This window comes from Falco punctatus (assembly GCF_963210335.1).
Source record: "Falco punctatus genome assembly, chromosome: 10".
NCBI lineage: Eukaryota > Metazoa > Chordata > Aves > Falconiformes > Falconidae > Falco > Falco punctatus.
The window spans coordinates 16640649-16664466 of NC_137590.1; the positions used below are offsets into that span (position 1 = coordinate 16640649).

At 45.5% G+C, this 23818-nt stretch overlaps 1 protein-coding gene across 1 annotated transcript in view; it reads right to left on the reverse strand.

Moving 5' to 3' along the window:
* Window positions 1–1541: 1541 nt before the first annotated feature.
* CTNNBL1 (catenin beta like 1) overlaps window positions 1542–23818 on the reverse strand; it is a 55652-nt gene continuing 33375 nt past the window's right edge. The window contains exons 12-16 of the mRNA XM_080405235.1: window positions 15273–15370; window positions 14093–14173; window positions 7944–8081; window positions 7255–7327; window positions 1542–1799 (exon numbers count right to left, since the gene is read on the reverse strand). Of these exons, the coding sequence (XP_080261361.1) occupies window positions 1711–1799; window positions 7255–7327; window positions 7944–8081; window positions 14093–14173; window positions 15273–15370 (479 nt within the window). The 3' untranslated portion in view covers window positions 1542–1710. The remainder of the gene's footprint in view (window positions 1800–7254; window positions 7328–7943; window positions 8082–14092; window positions 14174–15272; window positions 15371–23818) is intronic.

Sequence of the window (23818 nt, forward strand, 5' to 3'; positions counted from 1 at the left end):
TGACATCAGATTAAAGACAGTACATTCAGGTTTAAAACCACTTACCTCCCACTCGAGCGGTTTATGGTACTGTTTTCAAGATCTGCCCTTTTCCTCCCCAGATACACGGCCCCTGCTTTTCAGTCAAAACTGTTTCAAGTGAAGTCCCCTTTCTGTCCTGCCTCACACCTCCCTTCTCACACCCCATCCCTTTCTCCCCAGCTTCCCAAACACAAGTATACTGTGAGACAGGGAACAACAGATCATCTTCCAGGAGGAAAAGCAGAGACCAGCCTTGACCATAATTCCACTGTCTGTGGTGTGGAAAGGGAGCAATTCCCAGATGCAAGTAAAGTAAAATACCAACTAAACACATCGGAAAGATAAAGAAAAAAAACAGACCTTTAAGGAACCAGGTTGAAAAGAGAAGAAAGAAATGAGGAATTCAAACAAGTTCTGCACCAGAAATGTATTTTTGCAGCTTTTTGTGGCTGCTGAAACCATGGCTTCCATGTCGATCCCCCTGAATAAGTGTTTGATAGCACTCAGGCCAGCAGTGCCCAGGCAGTCACGATTGAAGGAAGCCTTTAAGCTTCCCTGACAATGCATTTTTCTTGGAGATAAAAAATGAATGCTGCCAGCATGCAAATCTCTCTAAATTAGGCAAGGCCCAGCTTGCTGGAGCTGCGATGTTTTGTGATGACAGTCATTAACTTCAGCAGAAGAAAAGAGGATGTGGGAAAATATTCTCAGCTACTTCTTGTCCCAGTTGGGAGTCACTGCTCGGGGAAGTGGTGGGGTTTGGCACGCTGACATCTGAAATTACATTGCAAGCGCAGGAGGATGAGCTGCAGTCTGTTCCACCGCAGTCAGCCAGTCGGTCAGGGGCACATCACTTGGTCTTTCTGCAGCTCCCATGGCACACCTGCAAACGACTGCACGAGCCGGGTTTACCCTCTCCTGTTGGTGAACTTATTGCTGCTATAAAAAGCCAGACTCTGAGTTCAAGAATCAGAACACTGATTTTCTACAGGACAAGTACAGCCAAAACCTAAAGCCGACTGTGAAAGGAAGTCAATGGAATCCGGGCATTTCATTACTTACACTCCCTCTTAGTTTTGAGTATAACCTGGACAGACTCACTCCAACATCCCCTTCAGGCTGACGAGCCTGTGCCAAAACAGTACCGACTTAGCCCCGGGGAGATTTAACAGGAATGGCTAATGTGGTTGATTCCTGGTTTCCCTCTGCCACTGAGGAACAGCTGAACTGGGCACATACCAATGCCTCAGCCTCCCCAGTTCACATCTGTACAGGGTGTTGCACATTTTCATTAACATATCAGGCTGGAATCACCTGCAAACAATCTCCTGAGCTATCTGAGCTTCCTCTACCCTCCCTCTAATACATATACTGTTGTACTGTTTCACACTGATCACAGCAGTTTGACTTATGGGGGTGGGGCGGGAAATAAATAAAAGGAAAAGTCTTGAGCTGCCCTAATGCAAGGCATGCGGCTGCAATCCCACTCACAGCAGACTAATTCAATAAGAAACAAGGAATTAAAAAAAAGCAAACTATCTTTAATATCTTGAAAATCCCATTAGGAAGCAGTTTCATAGAAACATTGCTTTAATCGTGCAATGAAGGCTGGAGGAGGGTAGCAGAATGAGAGAGAACCAGAAGCTGCATCCTCATGGGCAGACACGGAATTTGTCCCACCCTGAGTCCTCAGAAATTCTCCAGCAGATCCAGGATCCGCTTCTGCTCGCTCTCCCGAAACTCCTGGTTCTTCCCATCCCCGATGTTCTCCGCATACTCTGCGGGGGAGAAAGCAGACAGACAAGAGGCTTTGAGTGAGACACTAATGAACGATGGGTAACTTCTCTTGCAGATAACACAGTAGAATCTAAATCTGCGTCCGCTGCAAACAACTGAACGAGAATTTATGCAAGGAGCATTTATGTTTTTTCTCCCCATCCCCAGGGTTAAAGCTCTGCATAACAAACATCTACTGACCCCTCATTAAAAGCTTCTGTAGCAAACAGAGACGTAGGAGGAACATCCTGCTCTCATCACTAAGCAGCACTATGAGCCCGAGCAGACACTAGCACCACGAGGCAGCAGCACCCATTCCGCGTTCTGCAGCACCTCACCATTCAGAAAGGTGACAGTCTAGGTGCTCCTCCTAACTCCTCAGCTATCCCAGTGGAGCAGCCCACTGGCAGCTGTTCAAACTGGACAGTCCTATCACTGGCCTCTTTCAGCCCACAAAATGCAAACAGTCCTGGACACCGCTGGCTTTCCAGGCCCCTTTTAACCCCAAGTACCACCAGGGAAGGTCAGGCAGGGGCTGTTACACAACCATTAAACATTCCTAACCCCGATGACATGAACTTGTCCGTTATCCAAGCATCCTGAATGAGGATTTTTGTCAAGTAGAGACCAATTCCCCAATCTACAAGTGCTTTTAACCCATACCGAAGATAACACCACTTCAGATTTAACTACAAAACAAACTCTTTGTCTTCAGGCAGAGGATACCAGACCCCGATCAAAGTCTTGCACATCCATACACAGGACAAATTCCATGGAACCAAAGCGTCCTCTGCAGCTCTCCTTCCTGACATTCATTTAAAGCTGGTAGCTCTCATGCCTGTACCAGCTCCCTCCTTCCTGCCACCAGCACCTGCATATTCAAAGATGGTTTAAAAAGAAAAAATAAAAAGCAGGTTTTGAGCTGCAAAAGCAAGGAGCTGAACAAATCTTAGTAAATCAGGAGCAGACTGCCTGGTTAGACAGTGTTTTCCAGCCTCCGCCTTCTCACATTCTTTCCTCTCTTCCTAAACAAACAGAACAGCTTGTATTCAGCATCTGAATGGTAAGTTGCTGTAGAAAGTTTGCTTTAATATTTATATGTTCAGCACTGCTACATGCTTCTGAGCTCCATCAAAGCCTTTATTATATGAGCACTGAAAAGAGTGAGGACAAGGAGAAGTTAGCTGATGTGGGAGTCTTCCCTCCTGTGTGTGCTCTCTCTCTCCATGTACAAGAAGCAGAGTTCTTTGCCAGGGCCTCTGGGAGAAATCCTTTTAATATTTATAAACTGCTACAGTACCTGTAACCAGAGCAGGTGGGTAACGCTGAGGTTTGCTGCAAGTGAACCTAACCTCCTCGCTGCCCTGGAGAAGGGGGACCAGCACAGGGCACTCTTCCTCCCATGGAGGGCAAACTCTCCATTGCACTTAAAGACAGCATAAAGTGAACATATGCATTGTGGCCACCTGCATATTAGCTAATTGCATAAGGACAAGGCCCCAGCAACCCAGCTTCAGCTCTGCTGCGGTTTCCACACCCCAGCAAAGGGCTGCACCGCAGCATCTGGGGATCCAAACCTGCCACCCACTTCTGGCAGGAGATAAACCCCACTGTGGCAGTCTCCCGGGGTTACCTTCCAGGGAGAAAGTGCCAGCTAAGGCCAGCGTTTAGCTCAGGTTCGCCTGTCCCCTTCAGGCAGCACCAGCGCTCTGTCAGCTGTGTTCCCACGGGGAGCTGGCGGGGAGGCAGGCTCTGTCCCCAGCCGTGCTTTGTCAGAGTAAGTGCCTCTGAAACAGATGCAGCAACTGCAATTGCCTGTGTTTATTGCAGCCCAAGGGCAACGTTTCCCTGTCTGCTGCTACCTCTCGACAGCTCAGGATACCCGCGTGAGGGATGGATGTGGTCCCTGAGCCTGGCGCGCCGCTGGGGCAGCCCTGGCTGCAGGCAGAGCCCTGTGCCCCAGGCACCCACCGGCTCCTGGCCCAGCGCCCGTTTTAGCTTTAAGGACTGCCAGAGTACTTGAACACACAATACAACTCAAGCAGGGAAGCTGCCAGTGCCGCTAATGACACTGCCCTTCTATCATCCCCGTGGGATCACTCAGACAAAAGTAAGCCACAAATTCCTCTAAGATTGCCCAAAAGCTCAGCATTTTCCCCTCTAAATATTTAAGGTTTGTAAGACTAAAATCCCAGTGACTCCCAAGGCAAGACTGTTTGCTGGGTTACCAACAGTTGCTAATGCTGACTTGAAGAGACCAGATAAACCCCCCAAGAATGAGGCTTAAAAAAAAATAATCTCCCACTGAGGTTTTATGTATTTACTTTTTTTTATTTAAAATTCCACCACTTCAGTGAGACAGCAAAAAAAAAAAATCAAATGTAAGCTCCCCCTGCCAACAGTTAAACAGAGCTTACACATTGCTGTAGCTACACAAAGGGAAAGGACCTAAGATTGGTTTCTGCTTCATTAGACAAAATACAATGGTTACAGAACAGTAAAAATCAATAGGGAAATATTGAAGCTTGTAATGGATATTGGAAGCTATAAAACCTGCACATACTGAGGGACCACAGGCCAAATTTAGCACAGTCCTCATAACATACCTACCTTTTCTTTTTGATTACCCATGCTAACAGGTTTAGTTTATAACATTCAGTAGGCATTCCACCCCCCCGGGCTCCCTGATGGGCCCACTACCTTCACTGAAACCAGATGTTTAACAAGGCATCACACTGCAGCGCTTCTGGGGAGGGACCTCTGCATCTCCGATTCTGCAGGGCTCCTCTGACAGCAGCTCCCAAAGGCAGCAGGTGCCAAGGCTGGTCTCTGCCGATCCATAAGGAACAGTGCACCTTCCCATTCCTGGGCTGAGTATCGCTACTTAGAGAGGTCCATGCCTCGCTCCATTCCCAACAAGAGAGATGAAGACCATGCGCTGCCCCAAGATGCAGACACCACTTTGCTGTCATGAAGACCAGTCTCCATCCCCAAAACATCCCCCCAGCCAAAGCACACACACTGGTCAGTCATTTTCTTCCAAAGGATAAACTAATTGTCCCGTTACAAGTAATGCTTCATCTTCAAGAAAAAGGAACTGTGGGAGGACTGGTCAGTCTGCAGAAATGCATTTAATGAGCCTTCACTTATTCCCTGCCCACTCCTCCCCCTTGAAAGCCCTACCAAAAGAAAACAGTCTTGCTTCCTTGCTTGCATCATAAGTAATTCTGAGCAACCCCAAGGGATCCATCAGCTGTCAGGTTGCCAGAGAAACATGGAGAATATGTAGGCCATAAAAATCAAACTAAAAACCAAGCACCTAATTAGTATGCAAAAATAGAAAATAAAAACTGAACAAGAGCAAAACACTTAACAAAAAGTAAAAATAAATCAGCCCTCATCTGTCCTATAGCAAGTTGGAAAGGGGCCTGGAAATGTTCCAGCCAAGGCTCAGGGCTCCTGATCTCTCAGTCATTTGGGATAGGGTCGTACAGTTCTGACACCAATTAAATTCTGGAAATCCCCCGCTGGCCCCCAGCCCCCCGGGAGGCACACTGCCAGGGTCCACCACCAAACCCACCACCCCAGCAGCCAGGCAGCATTCAACAAACTGACAACTCTGGAGAGGCAGGGAACTCGTCCGTGTTGTCACTTACACTGAAAGTTGGTGAATCTACACTGACAACATATTTGGACACAGGTGTATAACTACTGGAAAAAATGTCACCAGCACAGACTGCAGGTGACTCAGTGCTGCTCCTACCTGGCAGGAATCTTCTGGGCCCCACTGCAGTATTTCACAAGGGCCTGCCAACAAATTTATTTCTAAGGTCATTGACAGTTGCAATGGCAAAAATCTCTAAAATTGGCAAGCATAAGAGTTGGGGAGAGCTGGAGACAGAGCCCCAAATACTGTGTCTGTCAGCTGTATTATTAACAAGCCACGTGTGGCCTCTTCAGGCAGAGAAAACGTTACTGCTGAGAGTACTGAACCTACTGTACAATCCACAGCTTGCAAGACATGATAAAACCCACTGAAGAAGTTTCACAATGCAAGTCACTGTCTGTGAAAGAAAGAATCAGATGAAATTTTAATGCAGCTGCCCACCAATTCATCTTGGTATGTAAATCAACAAACCAAAGACATGAACGTGAGGTGTGTAAATACAGCGAGGTGTGCAGACGAATCCCTTGGGCACCCGTGGCCTGGGTCAAGCATGAGAACCTGAAAGTGGGTGAGAGCCAGGCTCTAAGTTGGAAATGGACAGTTGGGAGGCAGGAACTGTCAAGTATCATAATTAACATCAGCAAAGATATCCTATCCAGTCCCCCCTGTTCATCAGCAGGCATTAACTGGCACTTGCTGGCAAAGGACAAGGGCCAAAGAGATTGCCTATACCTGCAGGTAATCTCACACAGTTGCAAAATCACTCTTAATTTCATCATACCAGCCATCCTTCTGATCCCCCTTCTTTCCTGCATATAGGAAGGGAGAAAACCAACAGGATCTGCAAGAAAAAAGCTGCCTGTACTGGCCAGTGATGAGGGGGCTGAGGGGGCAGAAACGGCCAGGAGAACATAGTTGTTACTGCCAAAGAAAGCAGAGACATGGAAACAACACAACCCATAGCCCAGCACCCCAGAGTTGCTGCCAGCCTTCCTTTCTCTCCAGAAAAGAGACTCACTAAAACAGCACAGCCCCTCAGGAGCAGAGACGTCCTGCACAACCCTCTGCTAAATAAGGAGGCATCTGTGGTGGGCAGCAGATTACCAGCTGCTCCAGCTAAGCTTTGCAGCTCAGAGGGGGCCGTGGGGAGAGTCTGAGCCCTGTCTTCCTCCCCAGTTCAATTGGCTGCTTCTGCTGAAGGACAGCAGGCTACAGCTGAGAGCCACAGCTCAAATAAGCATTGCTCTAATTCAACATAAGCATTAAAAATAACAAGCAGTACTTTAAAACTGGGATTGCAAATCACAACAGCTACGTTTTAAAGCTACAGAGGATACTTTAATGCTATAATCCATATTAATCTGACGCTAAGAACAAGACAAATACACCATGGATACTAATATGGTGCAGATGGTAGAGTGCAGGGCCATGTTAATGAAAGATGAGACTCCACTATTCTTCCCTCTAGCATGCATATACACTTATCTTAAATATTTACTCTAGTGTTAATGTTAGCAGCGAGTTCCAGCCAGTCTGCAGCTGATGGCAGCATGAAAACGGATGTGCTGTTCCAAGACAGCAGCCAACAGCAAGTGTCCTAACTCCGAGGTAAAGCACACCTCTCATCAGGGTGATTCTAGCCTTGCCCAGATCTCAGAACACTACTCAACTGCTGCCTGAAGGTGCTCATGAAGTCAAGGAGAATTACATGTGAAGGCTCGTTCCGCAAACTGATGACCAAGCCATCCCTGGTAGAGATGAGACACATGCACAGGAATATCTCAACTCACCCTTTAGGATGTGTCGAACGATTTTAATGGAGCTGCCTCTCATGTTCAGAATCTGATGGACTCTCTGACGAATCTGATGTAGGATAGGAAAGAGAAGAAAGTAGTCTTCAATACAACACAAAACCATGCATAACCCCACTTTTTCCCATTTTGAGGGAAGAGCAGAAACCCTGAACACCACAAAACCCAACTCAGGCTTGCTAGCCCACAGTCTCAGAGCACCTACTCAGAAACGTTCAGGAAGGCATGTGGCACGGCTACAAGTAACCACATACAATATTCACAAACCCCACTGTATTCACACCAGCAGAGATGCAGCATTTTTCACAAATCAAGAAAAGTCACTTGTTGTAGCCTGTGCCTTTGTGAGACCTTCTGAGAGAACCTCTCCTTCCACTACTCTCTCAGCATGGCATAAACAGGGCCTTTCATTTCAAACTGTGACCTCGCTCATGGCAGACTGTATGAATTCAGTGACAACGATCAGCTTCTCTACCCACTAATGCCCTCCTAACTGCTATAACTTAATGAAGCTATATGGGCACAAGCGCAATAAGCAGGAGGTTTCCTCCCGACAAAGGGATTAAAGGTAAGATTACTCAGTAAGGCAGTATTTGCAAGGATTTAGTGTCCTGTTTGTACCATGGATGTAAACACAGATGATCTGCCAACCTTGTATATAGCTTTACCTGGGGAACATTGGCATTACAGATCTCTGCCATGATGTAACAAATGAGCTGTAGAACAAAGAGACCGGCATCCAGGCGACGGAGATAGAATTCGTCTTCCATGTCATCATCTATTATCTCTCCCCGACGCACCATGTCCTGTAAAGCAACACAAAGAAAAGGTGCGATGACTGCCTCTCAAAGTAATTCTCATTAGCGTTGGCAAAATATTGGTGATATTTGCAGTTTTTTAAGAAACACTTTGTTCCCCAAAATGTTCCATATATTTCTCACCAAATAAGTACTTTTAATAATTCATTTAAATTTACAAAACATTTCATTTCGTTTTGAACAAGGTTTTGCCTTTCCTGGTTGTGAAGTGTGGTCATCTGCATTTCTAAATTTACATTTCTAAATTGAGCGATTAAAGACTGTGAATATGAAACAAACCTGTGTATCTATTATTTATAACGTAACGAAAAACCTGCGCTTTTACTGGCCATTTGAGGGTGCTGTTAAGCAGTGCAGAACATTACTCCAGCAGCTGTAAAGACCTATCAGGTTTCCAACTTCATTAGTGACCGATGAATGAGAAACCAGGTCCAACAATCCTGCACAAGTACAGTGTTTCCATGTCCAGCCTTGTTCTTCCAGCTTCATTTGTCAGTGATACTGAGGGGGCAAAACCCCAGCCGGGGTCTGTTAGCAGAAGACCACTGGCTCCCATGGGAATGCCGACAGTTCATTTTTCCTCTGCACAGAACGGTGTTTCACTAGCGAGACCTGCCCAAAGGCAGAACGCAAGAGGCCATTCCACTCGTCTTGTTCAGACAGAGCATCTTCTTCAAAGCACTTGCAAAGGCAGCCTGCAATAAGCTCAGAGAGCGTCCCCCTGAGAAAGGCTGGCCATGTCTGCCGCTGGACCTGCTGCCCATTTTCATGGAGACCGACAGCCCGAAATAACTGATCGCATATGCGACCCTTTGCATTTTGGGGTTTGGTTTTTCGTTTTGTTCTTAAATAAAGGAAGCAGCTTGTCAGACCTCGCTGGCTCACTGCAGCTTGTGTGATTTATTATGCAGCCGTCTGGCAGGTGGGCACATACCAGCGCAGCAATATTTTCTCATTAGAGCCATCACCAGTGAGAGCACTGTACCTGGAACGCTCAACAAGAAGCTCTTCCTCAGGGTGCACAGGCGCCAGGCAAACACAAGCAAGGTCACCAGCACCAAAGCTGATATAGGCTACCAAATTTCCCTGATTTATCAAGCCAAGTCCTTGCATCTAATTGTAAGTAGGGTCCTTTAGGCACACGAAGGAAAATTAACCCCATGCACTTCTCACTGGAGAGAGCATGACGGATGTTTGCCATATAGAAACCTGAACAAGTGACTTCGAAGTACAGCTGTTTACCACCACCTCCTGAAAGTGAGAGAGGAAAGCACAGGTAATGAAATACTTCTCCTTTCCTCTTAGAAATCTAGTTTGCCAGTGAAAGACCAAGTTCAGATTAAAAACCAATGCCGAGTTACCAATGCCATAAGGTCAATTGTTTTGGCTATGCTCCAGGATGCTTTAGCATCAGCTCCTGTAGACTCCAGCATTTGCACAACTGTAATTTACTTCAGGTTCTCAAAATGATGGGCACAGGCATGACTGGGCAAAGCTTGCATGCAAGCTCTTGCCAGTAAAAGAAAAATCCAACTGTGCACAAGGAGTGACTTTCCTCACCCTACACCCTTGCCAAATTGCAGGAATTTCATCAAATCTGGTCTCTAAAGCTAAGCAATGCTGAGTCTTGGCTAGCAAGAGATTGGAATATTGACTGAAATCTCAAAAAAAAAAAAACAATTCAAAAAAGACGGCAAGCACTCATTCCTGAGCTACCGCTTACCCTCCTCACGGTACACAAACTTATTGGCTACTCTTCTCAACAGTGCTAAATTCCTGAACAGAAAGATATCCACGGGCCAGGATTTTGAATCTCCAGAGCGGGAAACAAAGACCATGTCTGTTCTGTATTCTGATCCAAGCGTGGCGATCACAGGAGCTGAATCCAGACAACTGCTGTCTTGATTACACAGAGAAGGCAACAGTTACAACAGCCCCTCTCGACAGAGAGGCAAGATTATTTTGTGCCAGTAAATTAAGCAGGTATTAATTAGAAGACAAGTACAGTTTTAAGGTACTTTTTCACAGTCTTTCTTTTGAAAATCACAACTACCCTTTAAATGCTAATCTGCCTCCCAGTACAGTATCGAATAGCCACCTTTCCACTTTGTCTCTCTTTCAAAGCTGTCAAGTGACTAACCTCCAAATGAGCACTCAGATGCCATTTCTAATCTGCCAGCAATACGTACTGAGATGCCCCTTGCTGATGGGAGAAGACAGCAATAAGATGGGCTTCTGTGAAGCTAAAATGAGCTTCTCTCACACTAATGAGCCAGGACTGACAGGCCTCAAGGTGTCAAGGCTCAAAACCTAGACACAATGGATCTGCCAATGCGATACAGAAGATCGCATCTGCTCCACGTAGTCACTGGAGTAGGGCCCAAAAGATTCTCCACATCCTTCTCCTCCATTACCTATGATTCACCTTCCCCAGCACATGCAACAAGGCTGGGCAGAGCCGAAGGGATCCTGGTTTTACTTCCTTACTGGGTGGGACAGTGAGGCCAGTCCAGGTGGTCAGAGGAGGTGGCTCTGAATGGCCATGCAGAAAAACAACTCTCACAACTTGTCTCTTACAGCAAGTACAGACTCTTGCCCCATTGCCGGGGAGGGGCAAGTGATGCAAGCCACGCTCAGGAGGTGCTTTCAGACCACTGGCTAATAGCAAAGCTCAGAGTCATCACTGAGCCCTTGGCCCAAAAGGATATGCAGGAGACAGAGACTGACGCTTGCAACAGGAGAGGGGCAAGCAGAAGTCATGGGTGAAATCACACCATTGTAACCAGGACTGTCCAGGACCATCTGCTTTCAGCTCACAGCTCTGATGATAATTTCCCCAGAAGCCTCCTTCATGTGCAGAGGCTGCAGATGTCATGGTCTCTTCAGCAGACCGACCACCGCATTCCTTGAAACACAGAATGGTTAGGAGTGAGCCCTAGCCAGGCACAGACTCTGCTGCCAGCACGCATCCAGGTCATACCAAGGTGACCAAGAAGCTCTCAGAACCACACAAGAAACCATCAGAGCCCTCTGCTGTGGGAAGGACTTTGTTCATTTCTGCCTTATAAGCAGAAACACACTTGAATTTCTGTAAATTGAGCCACCAGTCTGCAAGGGCTGAAAAGCTCACTGCGATTGCTGCAAAGCAAACCACTGCTTCTGAGTCAGGAGAAACACAGCAGCAGCTCCTGCAAAAGCAGGAGCTCAACTTCAGCAGCATGAAGCAGAAGCCATGTTAGGACAGTCATCTAGAAAGACCCACTAGTCTCAGCAAGAAAGTTCAAAGCTTACCTCAGCTTGCTGGCCGTTTGCTGGCAAAGCTCACCACACCGGCAGCGCGAATACAGCCACACTCGCAACGCGCACGCCCTCCCACCAACACGGCTGCACGCTTGCACTTGCCCTAACACCGCCCCTGCCAGGACACTACGTCCTGCCCTCAGTGCCACGCCAGGCAATTCAGTCCTTCTAAACCAAGCTGGAAGGATGGGGTAATACAAATTCCTATTTCAGTTAGCCCAATCTGTGGGCCTTGCTCTCATGCTAGGAGTTCCACCTCTTCCTTTCAAAGGATGGAATGACTTAACTGTAGCACAATTAGCATGTAATTTGTAAGTCATTATAGTGCAAAGTGTCTGGTGAGAATATTTTATCGAATAAACCTGCTGAGCATAATTTTCTGTGGAACTATAAAAATATTAAACCATCTCCTGTCTTTTCCTACCATCTTTAGAGATCACTAAGGCTATTGTTGCCACCTGTAATTGTACCTCATTTCAGAGGTAGTTAAAAGCCACAGGATTTTGCACGATTTCCTACAGAACGAATTAAAGAATTTGAGCAGGGGGCAAGATATTTCTAAGTTTCATTAACTAAAAAACTCTAAGAAAAGTGCTAAGACAGGCATCAGGTGTTGGAGACAAATGCTCACATGGACTTTGCTGCTGGTTTTCAGATGGCAATTAGGGTAATCACTACCAAAACCAGGACAAGATAAAACGTCAGGTATGATACACTCAGTCATTCCTTGCCTAATCAGGTTTTCACTTCTTGTAATTCAAGACTTACACCAGCATACTCTGTCCATCAGACTTGGATCTCGCTCTCACCAGTATAGGCTCAGCCTGTAAAATATCATCAGGTATCACTTTTCTTTGCGGCAGGGAGAAAGGCAGGGACCTATATACCATATTTTTGGGGTACTATGTCCTCTACTGCAAGAGGAATGTCAAAAGCCCCCAAGCGACAGAGCACAGTTTCTGAAGTGTTCATGCCATCCACTTCAATGATTCATGTGCCACAACTAGAAACATTAAAGTGCTCCATAAATCCTGTCACAGCCAGAGAATGCTGTGATTTGACAGACAGAATTTGCCTACTTCTGCGTGGGGAAAATGCTCCAGACGCTTCAGATCTCAGGAGACCGTGTCCCACTGACCATTTGAGGATACTACAAAACAAAGCAAACTATAATTCCAAGAACGTTCCAAGCTAGGAATGACCCTCAACATCATATTTCATACACGTTGTGCCCAACACATTGCACTTATGAGATGTTTCTGCCAAATCCTGTTATTAGTTCTAATAGAAGTGAAGAATTGAGATCCATTCAATTCCAGTCGCTTCAGCCTATAGACCCTGCACCAGGGCAAAAGCACAGTGGCCTTCTGGATATAGGAGGAAATCCTGAGGTTCTTCGGTTTCTCCTCTCTTGTGCATCATTAGACACGAATGGGTTAATACTATTAATTAAAGAGCTTCTACACAAGCTTCTTCACACTCAAATTCCCTTCACCCCTGCACTGAGCTGGCTGTTTGCTACAGGTGTTAACATTTGCAGATTGCTTCAGGATCTTTTTGGATAAAGGACACATACACTTGCTCTGCGTGTTGCGTTGAAGGTCTCTGGATAGCAGCTGCCAATACACCGCAAGACTTCAGCCAGAAAAATCCATTCTGTTTTTTGAGTCCTAAATCCCACACACCAACACTGAAATGTAAAGAATAAATTTCTTGCTCTGTTCTGAGAAGGATGAACGGAGTGTGGAGGGATAGCAGGAAAGGGTAAATGCTGTTTTTCTTCAGGCCACCGTTCATTTGTGAAGCTGCAGCTGCCCATATGGAGCCTGAACGCTGGCAGCAAAAGCCACTCCGTTCATCACTCACCCCCGTGCCTTTTTGAGCAGCAGCAGCGCTCCAATGCCCTCGGAATGTTTGCCAGTGCCCAGAGAAGCGGCCTTGGCAGTGGGCAGACAGCTGTTTGTCGGAGCCTGGCGGGGGGCTGCAGCCCGTGGCACGCTGAGCTCACTCGTGTGCAGGGACAGCGGCTGCAGTGATTACTCTCCGTCAGTGCTAATCAATCTCACACCCTCTTCAGTGCTGATACAGATAATCTTGTGGGAAGCTGGCCAAGCTCGCTAACAGCTCTGCAAGCTGCTTCCTGACTCCAACAGCTCGTTCTCTTTCAGAAAGTCTGTTCCAGCTTCAGTTCCAAGAAAGTACTGTGCGGTACCAAGGCTCATGTCATTCAAACGATTCACTGCTGGTGTGCAGAGAGTACACACGCCTTTGGCTGCAGCCTCATCTAACTAATCAAAATAGACGCTTTCTTGCAGCTGATCAGAACTCTAAAGACCAGGGTAGGAGGCCTCGCACATTATCATGTAATTGTCTCTCTGCATTTCACTTACTCTCCATCTGCCAAACCAAGCAAGATTGCAGCCAAGCAAAAGTGAAGACAAATTGAAGCACGGACTTGGGGCCTCCTCATAAAATTCACGCTAAGAAAAGGCCAGAACACTTGCTGCACGGAAGTTCTCGGCCCATTTTATCTAAGGTTAACTGGAAGCTGGAGAACAGGGCAACAAGAATTAAGAGGTAACAGCACAAGTACGAGGGCACAACTCAGAAGAGTGACCTGGCTGAGCCAGAAGTTCTGTACAGATGACACGTGCAGAGGTATTATAGACATGAGCTGGCAAAACGTAAGCAATACATACATGTTTCTCTCCATCAATCTTCTTATCAGCTGCCTGCATTGCATCCAGGTACTTAAAATACAGTTCCATCAGCCTATCAACCTGCAAGTGAAGAAGAGAGAGACCTAAGCAAGAAAAAAGAACAATGAAATCATCTTTAATCCTTCATGCTATTTTGTTTTCCTCCCAGCTGCAGTCTTCCCAGAGAAACAGGCAATTCTGTCACTCACAGGAAGGAATACATTACAGAGGGATGGTACAAGTGTTGGTTGGATGAGCACGCTGAGTCTGCAGGCATTTGAATGTAATCCCGTATGACAATATGGTCTCGTCAGCTCCAGCTAAAAGGCAGCAAAGAGACACGTGTCCCTTGCTCGCTCACTTGCTCTCCTGCGTTGTGGTTCTCCAGTTCCCCTGGTTTCTTCAGCAGACCTTTCTGCCTACGCTGTATGCAGCCAAGCTTATGTTAAATGTAAAGCTTATCAGACATGTTACAGCTCTCCTGCCTTCCCCTGAACTACGTTAGGGAACTGAGAGTCTATCTAGTAATGGGAAATATTCCACAATTGGTAGAACAGTATGAAAAACACCTTTAAGACACACTAATGAGGAATACTAAGAAACTAGCATTTCCCCAATGGTAAAATTTACAAATTCCTTGGGATTCCTGGTTTGCAAAAGCTGCTGTTTCTGTTTTACAGCTGTTTGATCTATCCACCACCATGTAAATATTTTGGAAATCATTTCCCAAAGTAAACACCACCAAAGTGACACGTTTTAGGAGAGCAATGGGGAATGTTAGATGTGTACTATAGCAATTTCTAAATTCTCTGCAAAAAGAGTTTCACTAGAAAAAACGGCACCTTTCCACACTGGTCTCAGAAAGCCAGCACAACGTCATACCACACTATGGTCAGGCTTCAACAAAGACACACAACCCAGACTGAGAACCGCTACTACCATGTGCAGGAGCACCAGAAAGCAAAAGCACATGTGATGTGGCAGGCCAAGCACTTCAGGCATTTCCAGTTTGTAGATAACACAAATGAGAGAACAATGGCCTGTGAGAGCACAAGCCTCTGTAGGCAGGCGCAGAGGCAGCTTTGCAGTAACCTAGCGAGCACACACAGGCACCTGGCTGTTATCAAGTACCGTCCCAGCCTGGCAGCCCAGAGGCTGCAGACACAGACTCAGCACTCACCTTCTCACTGTCATTTTCTGTGAATTTATTCAGTAACCGTGTCCTCTGCTGCCCTCTCAGGTTTCGCAGAAGGGAGGCCAGGATGGAACAGACATGTTCTACAGATACAAAATGAGAATTGCATGCTGAGATCAGGAACAGGAGCTTATTTTCTCTATAACATGGCATTAAATTTACTACTAGCACTCCAGCATGTAGCTGTTGATAAGCGGAACCCTGGTTCTTTCTCATCACTGGTGGGAGAAGGCAGAGTGGCAGCAGGCGCAGCAAGCCATGTTTGCAGGGAGCACAGACAGCTTCTCGCCCATTGCAGCCCAGCTTGCTAGGTCTCCTCGGGCTCTGCAGCACTGCTCCTGCTACGCTGATCCTGCTTTTCCTTGGTGACCTGAAAAAAGCACCTTACATAAAGCACAAGTTCTGCTCCAGCGTACCTCCCCAGGCTGGCACGCCTGCCTAGCCGCACACACACTCCTTCTGACACCCTTCATCACAGCTCAAGGCACAGCACGCTGCCTCCTCCCTTGGGGTGACAAGGAAACCTGGCCAAAGCCAGCACTGTTGCTCAAATGACCTTCAAGGTTACCAAAGAGGGGTCAGCTATTGAAACGGGAGAGCTTGAGAAAGAAATAACTGTGCCAGCATGCAGCCCCTGCAGAGACTTAAAGGGTATTAGCTAGAGGAAAAAATCCTCAAACAAACTGCTTTTATTTACAGAAAATCCTGTGGAATGAATACGAATGTGTCACAACAAACAAGGAACGACCAAATAAACGTGTTCTACAGTCTTCTCAATTGCGCTTAGGGGTCATATTTTACAGTGCAAACCTTAGAGCCAAGTAAAAAGTCAACACTGCAAGCACACAAGATGACACCTGTGTTAATGTCCAGCCACGCTCTGAAAGGTGATCGAACCGAGTGCCTCGAACCCACAGCTGTGCTGGCCGCCTCCTGAGGAGCAGCGCTGAGCTTTGAGGGCTTCTGCAGGAACACGGCTGTCCCTTGGTGGGAGACCACCAAAGGAGGTCCCAAAAGGTCACGGGGCACTGCCGCTTGCACATCTTTCAGAAGCTCCTCCTGAGCCCAGGTCCCAGCACCCCCCCAGATGCCATCCCTCGCCAACGCCATGCACAAAGTGGGGATCAGAACAGGACCTCGAGCTCTTTGCTCCTTGAGGGACAGCAAGCAACACAATCTTCTCCAAAAGCACACTTTTTCCACATAGGGTGCCATATGCTTCTTTAACCACTAACATTTGGCTGCGCCAGACTTCAGTGAAGTACAATAACAGTGCTTCTCTGTGTCTTTGTTTCCTCAGTAGGATTCATCAGTTTTATGTGCAATTTATATACTCTCTCTATAAAACCATATTGGTTTGAAACATTTCAAGTCAAGCTCTCAAGTAACAATTCTCATGCTCTGGCTCTTTCTCATTTTGCTCATGAGTAGTTTCTAGGGGGAGGGTCCACCTCACCCCCAGTGTGAGGAGAGGGAAGGAGCCAGGGAAGCTGTCTGCCTTCTTTTTCTTGCAGAAGGGAAGCAGAGCGGACACACACTGCAATTCTGCACCCTGGTATCACAGCAGATGCAGATACAGATCATTTGCAAAATGTATGCCAAGACCAGAAATGATGGTGGTGGTGGTATCAAAGGGTATATGGTTTTAATACAGGGGGAAAAACCCCAAGCACAACAGCACGAAGCAAATGAGAGGTACGAGTCTCTCTCTCCCTTGCCAAATCATTTGGTATTACTTACTGCCTATGGGTCTGCATTAAGCACAGACCTTATGTTTTAGATATCTCAATATATTCAAAACTATAACATCTCCAAGATGTCCTTGCTGTAATCTTGCTGATAAAGACTGATGAAAAGTAACAGCCATACGTATTTCCTCACCCATGGTGGTGGGGAGAGAAGGGGCGCCAAGATTTGTTATTTTCAGAGAGGAAAATGCAATGTGCAGAGGAAAAGGATCATCACTTTATTGCCATCAAACCACTTTAACATGCATTTCCACAGCGCTGCCTAGCCTGGAGCCACAAGAAGCCTTGATCGATTGCACCAGCGTATAAAGAACAAGCAAACCCGACATATTTGCAGGGAGCTTCTGCACTACCTGCCAGCTTACGTGGCCGTGGAAAGGCGAGGTCACACAGGCTGCTTGTCCAAGTTGTGTCTGCCCTCTCTGCAGCGCAGATTATCTGCATGCTACATACGGGCAGCAAACTGAAGAAGCTGTACACATGCACGCACACCCCCCATTTCATTAGCTACTTATAAATGTAGCTTCCTTAGAAACAGATTTCTGCCCGAGGTGGTGTCAATTTTTCATGTACCAAAGAGATTGGGAGAGCTGCTGGCAGGAGGAGCAGGGGAGATAACAGGTTTATCAGGTGGCCAGCACCGTGTGGCTGCTCTGTCATTTTGACAGGATAACGTGGGGGTGAAGGATGGCTCTGGGTATGTCAGTGCACACTCTCGCTGCAGAGAAACAGTTATTCCACAAAAAGCAACACCAAATTAAGTGTCTACATCAAAAAAATATTGTAAACCTCTTAAGTCCCTGCAAGATCCTGTTTTCCCAAGGTGAAAAAAATACAACAAAATGAAGACTTTTTTTTTTTTTAAATATCTATCCCAACAGATGCTTTGCTGTTTTAGAAAGAAGACAGCATTCTGTATTTCACACTACTTATTCCCAAACCTTCCTTTTTGGAAGCATTTAGAAGTGTTGACAGAGTATTTTAGTAGTAATATTCTCACCAATAATATATCTTCATTGCTTTATTTCAATATTCCTTTACTAGGAAATGTTATTTTAACCATCTTTTTTTGCTCTGGTGCTCATATGCAGATATTTATCCATTTTATTGATAAAATCTTTGAAATTACTGAGAAGTCTAAAGGAGCTGACGCAGGCTTTTTAAGAATGAGGTTATTCTTTCAACACATCACTGCAGAAAATCCAGGAAATACTTACCTGGTCAAAATGTTCAAAAAAATATTTTACAGGAATATTTCTGAACTACCTAAACTTTTTTTGATCAGCTTCTGGGGGTGGGGGGAAGCACATGTTTCATGTTCCCCCCTAAAAATCACAATTACGTTATAATGCAACTCCTGGCCAACATCCATGTGCAAGGACACCAGCCAAAATCAGGGAAAATCTTGGGTAAGAGAACTGCTACAGGGTAAGTGGCTGAATCCATTATTTAACAGATTAAAGCATTTACACGAGCAATCAGAAGCCAGAGGTGTTAACCTGGGAGTGAAGGCTTCTGCAGATGTGGGGGTCTCGCCACATTCCCACAGACTGCACCAATACATCTCTCACATAACAAAATTTTAAAAACCCGTAATCACAATATTTGCTCCAGGCCGGATCTTCTTTGGAAAAATTATTAGTAGCTGGTGCTGTTCTGGGTCCTCAGAAAGCAAAACCTGCAGCTACCCAGCTTTGATCTCAGCTGACGAAGAGAGGCCACAAGCTGCACATCACCCTCAGGCGATGCCTCGGGCAGCCTGCCTGTCTCTGAATATTTTGGGAACTTCTCAATAATCATGTCAACACTCAGCCAAAGTCCACATCACATGCACAAAAAGCTTCATTGTCAGGGAAGGCAAGAGACAAGGCCAGAGGCAGAAGTTGCTACCTAGCCTCTGTTTCTAAGAACAACTAAATATGTTTCCTTTGAAAAGCAAACAGCAAAATGAGCCACGCTCAGCACCACCAAGGTCCCTTTAACGAAACAAGTCATCAGCTGGCAGGTAGGATGCATCAAGAACAACTTTCTTCATATAAACATCCCAGAATCTCACAATTTCATGGATATGGGAAGACAGAGGCCTCTTTCTTATAAGTAGATCATGCTGCTTTCTGCCCCATCAAGTGGCTTACCCACCGCTCCCCCCAATGCCGCCGCTGCAGTGCAGCGTGCCCTGCCAGCCACGTCCCTGGTTCCAGGCAGGTCACACTGCGTGTGCTCACCCAGCTGCATCAAAGTCCTGCTTAGACCAGGATCACCAGGGCTTTCAGGAGCCTTTCCCTCTCCAGACAGGCACGAAGACTTCAGAATGCAAGCAGTGTTTAAAACACCCTAATTAGATCGATCTTGACTTCAGCTGCGGCGTGTTGGAATACAGATTAATCTATTCCATGGCTGGCACTGGCAGCTGCAACAGCAGGAGGTCCTGTCAAATCAAGCCGTAACATTACACTCCTCTGCCTTTATTATTCCCAGCCCCCCCACCCCCTTTTTTTTTTTTTTTTGTACATTTCATTATAACAGACATCTGCCTAGCAGGGGAGGAAGCTCAAGCACGCTCCCCTGCAACACTGATGCAGAGAAGGCAAGCATCCTCCCCGAGGAAGAGGAAGGCGTGCTTCAGGGTGCAGGGGGACAGCAGCCATGAGGCGGGCAAGAGGATATTCTGGTGAACCAGCAGAACACATACAAGACAGAAGGCTCTTAAATAAACTCTCTTAAGATTAAGTTGTTGTTTCTAATTAGGAGCAGGAAAATACCAGGGAGGGAAAATAAAAAAAAAAGTCATCTCTTTCAGAAACTTCTACCCTTCCTACACAATGTTCGTTTGGAAACCTGGACAAAGCCCCTGGCACATCCCAAGGGCCAGTAAGTCCCTGGCTCCAGCAGTGAGAACTCTCACACTGCCAAAACACCCCAGGACCAGGTGTACTATTCACCAAGCCTAAAACCACAGCAGAAAAGGAGTGCTGGGAGGTGTCCTGGAGTTTCTCCTCTGCACAGCTTTCGTATGCATATGAAATGCATTCGGCTGGGCGCTTTGCAATGCAGCTTGTAAGTCACGGAGGACTGACCACTCTGCACCCCCATAGTGTTCTGGTTTGTTACAGGATTACCGGTGGTACCAGGGACGTGCTATTCCAGTGGTGTAGCATCTCATAAGCTTACCTGTTTTCACAAGCATTAATCATCTGCATTTTAAAAGAGTAACCCACTCAAGCATCACAGTATTATGCCAAGAAAAATCTTATCTTAAAATACCGCCAACAGTAAGAAATACCGATTTCACTGATGAGTAAAGTGAGGCCTGGAAAGGTTGAAAAAGCTCCTCACACAATGCCCCTGGTGAGCTGGAATCCAGCCATCACACTGAATGTAAAACAAAATTATTTCTATTGACTGAGAAAGTTTATTTTTGTCATGTTCTTGTAACAAAGAATGCTAACTTTAATTGAGATAAATCTAACACTGTACTCAGCATCATGGCTCATTCAAATAACAAATTCCTGTCACATTCTAGAGGGCTGATGGTAAAATAACAAATTGGCATAATAAAGTTCTGTTTAAACAGACTGATGTCTTCCCTAGGTATTCACTTAGAAGACCACCAGATGAAAAATATTTTCTGCTGGCTGACAGAGGGTGTTCAGTTAATAAAGATAACTTTTTATCAGGCTGTTTTTCTGTTGCTGCCTTCATGTTTCCATGCCCAGGGAACTTAGTTCCACAGCAGATACTCATTCCAAGGGTTTTGCTGCCTTTCAGTGTATGCTACAAAGGAGTAAGAGCTTATTTACTAAGAAATAGAGGCTGCTATATTTGTTTGTTTCAAGGAAGTGTATAGCGAGTACTTCTAAAAGAGGATTCCTTATTTTTAGAGGGTGAACAGGTAACAAAAGCACAGTGATAGGAATTCTCATTTCAAAATTGGCTGAACTAATTCTCAGGTTATCAGATTAAGCATTCCTAAGTAAAACTGACATCTAAGTCAAGAGAAGGCATTTAAAATGAAGATGAATTGGACAAACATAATTGTATCATTCATGAGACTCTACAAGTGAGCAAAAGTAGACTGCAAATAACTGTCCTGAGAAAGAGCTGAAGAATATACAGCCTATCAAGCAAGCTACAATTGCTTCACTACAGATTCCCTAATTCAGAAGGAATTTGTGTTTTCTCCATTTTTAGCTCACCGAGACTGTTAAAGAATTTCCAGTTAGCTCCAACACCTCGACTCAACTGCTGCTGCAGGAAGCCCAGTACCAAGAGCCGCTGCACCCTTAGGGATAGTGAAGACAAGCTGAGACTCAGCTCTACAACAGAAGAGTTTTCAGAACACAGACACTCATACAGCAATCCCCACATTTCAAAATTCACAATACAAAGCATTATTTCAAATCTTACCCTACATTTATGCCAAGAACCACCCAAATCCAAACTCCCCTTCTGTGCCTGCAATCACACACACTAGACCCTTGCCCCTCTGCCCTCCCAGCTCAGTTCCACTGAAGCCTCGAGGCAGCCGGTCTCCCCTCAGGGTGCCCCATCAGAACACATGAACACAGCAGATTTCACCCTTTTATATATGTAATGTAGCCCCCGGTCTCAGACTGACCAAGAGCGTATTTCCTCCACAATTTGGCCTTTACTTTTCTACCAATGCTCATTATAGGTAGGTTATATTATACTACCTTGTGTTACTTACTGTATTGATAAGCCACAACAAAAGGCTACAGCCAAGCTACATCGTGTTGTACCTCATACATGGTGCTCAGTCACTGAGTAGACGCCCCTCTGGGTGACACCACCAGAGGGATCACAATCCTTAATCAGGAAGATTGCAGGGAGCAATCACAAAACCACACACCGAGCATCTAGTGGAATTAAATGCATTTCTGCAGTAATAATTGTCACTAACTCTCCACCTCCTAGAAACTGCCTCATCTACCCTTCCATCCGCTCCACATAATTCCAAGCAGCCTGCCAGAGAGACCCCAGAATGCCATTCAACAACTTCACAACAGAACCATACCCAGGACACACCACCTTCTACAATGACAGGCTCGTTCTCGGTAAGGCTGGCTAACCCAGCTGGATACTCACAAGCATTCTGACCTCACAGACATGGGAAAACCAAGCCGTTTCTGTCTTCAACTGCAAAACACTTCTGTTTTGAGTTGCTTCACTGCCTCAGAAAAAGGCAAATTGCTTCAAATGAGATTTTTATCCCAAACCTAATACCCTCAGAAGTACATCATGATCTGTACAAAGTCAGGCAAAATTCAAGTGTAGATAATGTACAGGCTCACATCATCCATAAAGATGGTTAAGAAATTTTCCCTTTTTTCTTCCTAATTACATGGTGTATATAAAGCATAAATATGTGCAGTTGGATTTAAGTTGTTCACAGGCTCCCTAGAGTAAAATAATTTTTAAACACTGACAGTGTTTAAAATGTAGCTAACCAGCACTGACACCTTTATGCTAGCTTTTAAAAACAGAGAGAAATACATTACAGAAAAGTTATTTTTATCAGATTTTATTTGGATTATAAATTTCTGTAATAAATAAAAGCTCACCAAGTCACGTTGAGCTTTTTTTCACCAGGACATTTATTATTTTGTCACATTCAGAACACCGCCTTCAAGACAATAAAATAAACATTATTTTACAGACTCTTTCTTACGTAAAAAGCAACACTACTATAAAATAAAGACAAGGGGAGTATTTCCCTGCCACTATTGGATGCATACAAAAGATTTTGTGCTTTAAAGATGGAGCATTGGTTGCCCAATGAGAAGAGTGTCTCTGCAGCTAACTACAGCTAAAGCATCCTTGAGGCCCAGCCGGCGCCAGTACATGCAGACTTCTGCAGCTGCAGACACAGGGATGCCCAGGGCAGGCAGCAGAGGTAGAGCCTCAGTGGGCAAATGCTTCTGGCAGAGCTGGTTGGTACCTTGCTCAGAGCTGGAGCATTTTAGCAGGGCTGTCCTTTAAGCAGTTGTAATTAAACCTGCAGCCTAATAGCCCATTAAGAATTTCATCTTTTGCAGCACAACCACAAGTGTCTGTCCCGACGCAGTCTCAATGGCATTACAGGGAACGCATGCACAGCGCAGCTCCTTAGAGCTGCTTTTTAATAAATACTGATGCCTCTGCTACAAAGCCATTCTAGTTAATCCTTTAAAGGAAAATGTTCCTCCATTTGACATACACATGAATGCTCTCCTAGCAGAAGAGGATCATTCTAATTAATTTTTAATATTTTTTTTAAGAGTTTGAACACAAGAGAAAGTTTTTACAAGAAAAGATGACAAGAGAGGACTGCATATTAGCATTCTTTTTGATAAATAAACAAAGAGATATGCAGAAACAAGCGTGTTCCTAGGATCAACACAGCACAGAGGGCATCAATTCTCAGTCACGTTAGACTTGCACTGTTTCCTTCGAAACCAGCAGGCACCAAGGAGTTTTTGCAGTATTGGCAGCCGACCATCAACCAGCAGTGCCCCTGAGCACAGAGTAATTACTGTATTGCTGGTGTAACATTTGGCAAAGTAAAAACATATACTATGCTGCTTATACATGTGTCAGGACAATGGCTGTGACAGGCTCCAAGGGAACCCCTGTTAAACATCTCAATTAACTCCCATCTTTAGAAATTCAGTAACTTACCTGCCCAGCGATGCAAAACAAAGAAAATTGGACTTACCACCACAGTGGTTTAGGGAGACTTTATTTTAATAAAACTGATTTCTGGACTCATCTTAACATCCTCCA